At 38.8% G+C, this 5,855-nt stretch overlaps 1 protein-coding gene across 1 annotated transcript; it reads right to left on the reverse strand.

Annotated features, from left to right (window-relative positions):
* Positions 1-220: 220 nt before the first annotated feature.
* LOC138851827 (uncharacterized) lies at positions 221-4,169 on the reverse strand. The gene is made up of 2 exons (XM_070081314.1): positions 3,676-4,169; positions 221-1,872 (listed from the first exon to the last, which is right to left on the reverse strand). The coding sequence occupies exons 1-2, from the start codon at positions 3,869-3,871 to the stop codon at positions 1,328-1,330; spliced, it is 741 nt and encodes a 246-aa protein (XP_069937415.1). The 5' UTR covers positions 3,872-4,169; the 3' UTR covers positions 221-1,327.
* Between the last annotated feature and the right edge of the window lie 1,686 nt (positions 4,170-5,855).

Below are 5,855 nucleotides of genomic sequence, written 5' to 3' on the forward strand. Positions count from 1 at the left end.
AGAGATATTAGGAAGTATTTCTTCAGTCATAGAGTTGTCAGGCAGTGGAATAGCCTAGAAAGTGATGTAGTGGAGGCAGGAACCATACATAGTTTTAAGACGAGGTTTGATAAAGCTCATGGAGCAGGGAGAGAGAGGACCCAGTAGCAACCGGTGAAGAGGCGGGGCCAGGAGCTAAGACTCGACCCCTGCAACCACAAATAGGTGAGTACACATGAAGATATAATTTCATGTATAAATGCAATGAGTTATGATCAGTACCAGTCAGTCTACCTGTGGATGGTTTTGAGGGGTCACTGCCCCCGCAGCCAGGTCCTGAATCAGCCCTCACTGTTGACCTGCTCAATTAGGTTATTTATGTTAGCAACAACATAAACACAACAGCCTGGTTGATCAGTGGAGGTGTATGGTCTGGTGCTGTAAGGCACATCATGGTATGCTTCTTATTGTACACAAAAATATTATGAATGCCGTCCATCTGGTGGTAGCACCTTAACAGTTGTTTTAAGTAATACTTCCCCTTTATTATGACCTGTTGCAGTGTGATTATCATGTGGTTGCTATGGTACCCAGTGTTCTACAGTCTTTGAAGATAGGGAATTTATCTAGAGCTCGTTATATACACATTAACGAGTTTACACGGATTTCCCTTGGCTCATTTCAAGAGCTTTTATCTCTCTCGGCTGAGTCCAGGAGCTTGTGTCTCCCTCGGCTAAATCCAAGAGTTTGTATCTTTCTCGGCCAAGTTCAAGAGTTTGTGTCTCCCTCGGCCAAGTCCAAGAACTTGTGTTTCCCTAGGCAGAGCTTAATGGCTAATGTCTCCCTCGGTCGTGTCTAAGAACTTGTGTCTCCCTAAGCTTGGTTCAACAGTTCGTCCTTCCTCAGCTGAAGTGCCTCCTGCACTTCAGCTCAAAGCTTCACTGACTCCTTGAAAATCATTGTTTTCATTTCCTTTTAAATCTAAATCATGTTTTTTGTACTTTTTTCCATTTACGGAAAATTATTGAAAATGTCTTTTGCATAAGGGAATTATTTTACAGTAACTTTTAAGGACATAGTTAAGGGAAAATATTTCACGGCTAATTATAAGAGAATATGTAAGGAACTGGAGGACTAAGTATCCCATGGCAGCTGTTATGGTTAAGATCACCAAGCTAAGAAGAATCTGTTATTGTGATCCCTCAATGACGGTGATCATATTTGGCAATATTAATTTGATCTGCCTTCATGTACAAGCTAAAGCTAGAGGTCGATACAAGAATATATATTTACAAGAATAAGCTCACATTGAAGACAGTCACTATGAAAATTAGTTGTAAGACAGGTTTTATAGGATACCGCAGGTCCAGCGAGGGTTGTCCATCATATCAGGATGGTCATTTCCAATAGGGTCCTTACTCTCAAATCTGTTCCTCTTTATGGATACCACAGTTTCCCTTAAGCGTGTTAGTTGAGACCTTATTATAGTGCCATTTCTTGAACGTGAGGTTGATCTGCGATGCTCCGTGTCATGAAAGTTTACTTTCAGAGTTGAAGAACGCCTCTTTTCCTTCTTTATCTCAGTTTTCACCTGTTCCCCATTTTCATCTCCCTCTCTACCTCCCTCCCTTTCTCTGGGTTTGAAGAAGAGATCATTCTCAATATCATCAAACTGGACCTGCCTCACATCAGAACCTTCCTCTACCTCACTTATATCACTCTCCTCCACATTCTCTGGAGTTTGGGATTCTCTGGAAGAGCCTCGCTGACCCTGACTAGACTCTGACCTGTTGTCGTTGAGGTCTTGGTACTCCAGCGCGGACAGGGAACTGGCTCTCTTCTTAAGGGCTGTAGCAGCCAAAGTGCGACGGTGGTTCTGTGGAGCACGGCGGCCTGGGAAGAAGGAAATATCTTAGCCAGCATTTTGGTGACAAAAATACCTAAGGTATTATTTTTAATATAGTTACATGAAGTGCTACAAGGGTGTGGAGCATGAGATGTGTGAGTGATAGAGGCTGATCCTCCATCAGCTAGCTGCCAGACAAACACTATTCACACAGCTAGGCTTCACCTACTTACTGTACTATACTTTCCCTTAGTTTTATCATCACATGTCTCTGTGTAGAACCTATTTGAGATTTATATCCATAAATGTTCTCAGAAAAAATCCATTTATTCTTTGTATTAATTATACATTCTTAATTTGTTACACTATACTTCTGTTCATAAAATATTAATTTTAGATCACAAAGGAAATCAGATTTAAGTCTTGGAGGTTCTAAGTCCATTATTACTTTTCTAACTTCTAAGTCTTATTACCTAAATGATAAAAGACACGACAATAAATGGAATATGTCATAACAGAGCAACAATACACAATAAACAAAAGCACAACGAGCAATCTGGACAAAAGAAAAATTGTTGGACACGGAATAATTCCATAATAGCGAGAAAGAATAGGGAAAACAAGTACAAACACCTGATGATGGAAATGTGAAGAGAATCCTGACCGAGCCAGTAATGAAAAGCTATCAATTACGTAAATTGTAGGTGACGAGCCGTCTGCAAATCATACTCTGGCCATTTTCTTAAAGGATGGATACTGGGGAACCTGGATATAGAAAGCCATTTGCTTGGCATACCTGATGAAAGTATAGATAGATAGGATAGCGAAAATTACAGAAACAAAATAATTGGAAATTAAGAAGGGAAATCGAAGATGAAAAACAAAGGCCACTCTCATAGACATTCTGGTGTTACTAGCAAAGGTTGTAGCGGTGCTATGATTTATGTTCTTGTCTTTGTCGGAGGAACAGCTTTTCAGTGTGGCTTTGAATTCACTCTGGGTTCTGGGACCCAAGTCTTAAATTACAGGTTGGTGTCTTTGACAGCCAGAGGCACAGAGTAATAAACAACAATCAGGTGAAAATTTTAAGATAAATCCTGTCTCACAATTTAAGGGAGACCTATCACGGCACCACAGATTAAGCAGGAAAGAGGAGGATGGGTGGACTGCATATATATGGACTGTGAGTTTTCATTTGACCACATAAAATTAGTACACAAATTGTAAAAAAAAATGTCGAAATAATCGAAAAGACACCTTACTGGCTAAAGAATTTTTAAGTGAAGACAGAGTGATGATCTAGGAAGTGGTATCATGATGGAAGAGCATAACAAATAATGTCCCACAGAGAGCAATACTGAGAGCGGTTCCTGTTCCAGGAATTTTAGTCAAATTCAAAAAATATCTTGAATGCTGGGGAAAGAATTTTAAAATTAAAGGAAAGTAATGTGTCTATTGTATGTATAATAATTTCGGAAGATATATCCGCCATATTAAACGTTTACGACACGGAAAGCAAATAGTAAAAATCCTGCCAGTATGTAAATCGTAAACAGACTTCTGCTTCACACAGTATAACAGTACAGTAATGCCGATGACCGATATTTAACAACGTATTATTTATCCTTCACAATTACCCAACTTTATCAACTAGCCAGATCAACTATGATTACATTCTCAGCTTTTCTCTCAAGAATTTCTTCCCAACTATTATCACTTCAGTCGAAATATAGTAACATTATAATCACCCTTATTTTTATAATCATTAGTTATTTATTACACCCCGATTATCAGGAAATGCTCATTTCAACTTCATGGCCCATTTTTAATCTCACATACACATACTATACCTTGTGGCCCTTTCACTCTGAGCTTGGTGACGCAAGGGAGAGTTGGACCAGCCACAGGAAGTCCCTCTTCATTCACTTCGGAACTTTTCGCCTCTTCCGCATCTTGTACCTCCTTTCTGGCCGACAGTCCAGGCAGTTGAATGCCTTTATGTACTGTCAGGCCGGGCAATTGCACGCCTCCTTTCGGTGAAGTCATCGCTTGTTGGTCTGCCTCCTGACCTGACGTCACTGAAGCTGACTCCACACTCGTAGTTTGAGTTTCCGACGATACGCCTGGTTTACGAGAGCGATTGGACTCCTGTGGATTAAATATTTAGTTACATGAAGACCATACAAACACTAATCTGAGGTCGAAGGAGACTTGAACCTACGAACCTCGTAACAAGGTAAGCAGTGCTCTACCACCGTACCACACTGGCCCAATACCTTGGCGCCCAGCTAACGCTAGACGTTTTGGTCCAAGGCAGCCAGTTTTCAGGCAGGTGGCTTTCAGCTGTTCATCTCATCCCTTGCATGATTCGACCGACGAGAGATTTTTATATATATATATATATATATATATATATATATATATATATATATATATATATATATATATATATATATATATATATATATATATATATATATATATATATATATATATATGTCGTGCCGAATAGGCAGAACTTGCCATCTTGGCTTAAATAGCAACGCTCATCTTGCCATATAGGACAAGTGAAAATTTGTGTATGCAATAATTTCGCCAAAATCATTCTGAACCTAACGAAAAAAATATATTTCACTGTGTTTGTTTAGTATTAAATTATTGTAAACAAATCTAAAATATATTTAGTTGGGTTAGGCTAAAATAAATTGTTCTTGTTATAATAAGGTTAGGTAAGTTTTCTAAGTTCCTTTTGGTGCAAAATTATAAATTTTTACATCAACATTAATGAAAAAAATATATCTTTAAACGTATAAGAGAAAATTTTAGAAAGGACTTAATTTTAAATGAGTTCTTGCTAACTGACCAGTTTTACATATTCGGCACGACATATATATATATATATATATATATATATATATATATATATATATATATATATATATATATATATATATATATATATATATATATATATATATATAGATGTCGCAGGTCGATTGTTATTTCGTATTTGTTCCAAGGCAGAGTGAAGCTTCTTGATCCAATCTTTCATGTCCGGGAGAGACTCCGCAGAGAAGAGGTGGCGACCCTGCCAAGCAAGCATAGATTTTAGTAAGAGCATCCTGCAAAAAGAGTCCCTTGATACTGGAAGGGTGCTTGAATCAAGGAATTTGAGTAACATTTCCTTAGCTAAAACCTGATTACTTTCTATTCCCAAGACGCTGTACCACCCCTTTGGGTTGAATCCTTTTGTATGAATGTATTTATAATTTAATAGAAGTTAATCCCTTCAGCTTAATCTTTTCGCACTTCACCTGCCTTGTAATCTTTATCTGGTTTGCGCTCATTACCTGCTTCGTGGCACCCTCTATTTGCCTCGTACCCTTCACCTGCCTAGTTGAGCTCGTCAAGTGCCTCTAGGCACCTTTCACTTTGTCTAGTACCTTTCACCTGCCTCGTGGAACCCTTCACTTACTTTGTACCCTTCACCTGCCTTCTTCCCTTCACCGGTAATGTACACTTGCATCGAACGATGTGGCAGAAATGCTCGAATAAAGCGGAGATCATAAACCTGGTAATATTCTCGTGAACAAACGATTGTCAGTGGCAGTAGCAAGGGAATTCACTGAACAAACAAGGAAGATATGCTGCTACCTTAAAAATAAAGAGAATCATACACCAAATATTATTCTCCTTGGAGACTTCAATCTGCGAAATGCAGTATTGTATCAGAAAAAAGTACTGTACTGTAGCCCAACAAAAACATACCAGGGAACTCCTAAAAATTTGCAAAAACATAAAAATAGGAGGAACACTGTAGTAGGCCTACTGGCCCGTGCGAGGCAGGTCCAATCCTCCCACCGGATTAAGCCAATGCCCTGACCTGAACACTGAACCACGAAATAAGAGAACCTATTTGAAATAAAAGATACTTGATTTAATCTTCACTGACTTGGACCATTAACTAGACACAGAAACGTGAAGGGAAGGGAACCAGTATATAAACAGCCGGGGGGGGGAGGAGTATAAC

The sequence above is a fragment of the Cherax quadricarinatus genome, unplaced genomic scaffold (assembly GCF_038502225.1).
Source record: "Cherax quadricarinatus isolate ZL_2023a unplaced genomic scaffold, ASM3850222v1 Contig2305, whole genome shotgun sequence".
NCBI classification, from domain to species: domain Eukaryota; kingdom Metazoa; phylum Arthropoda; class Malacostraca; order Decapoda; family Parastacidae; genus Cherax; species Cherax quadricarinatus.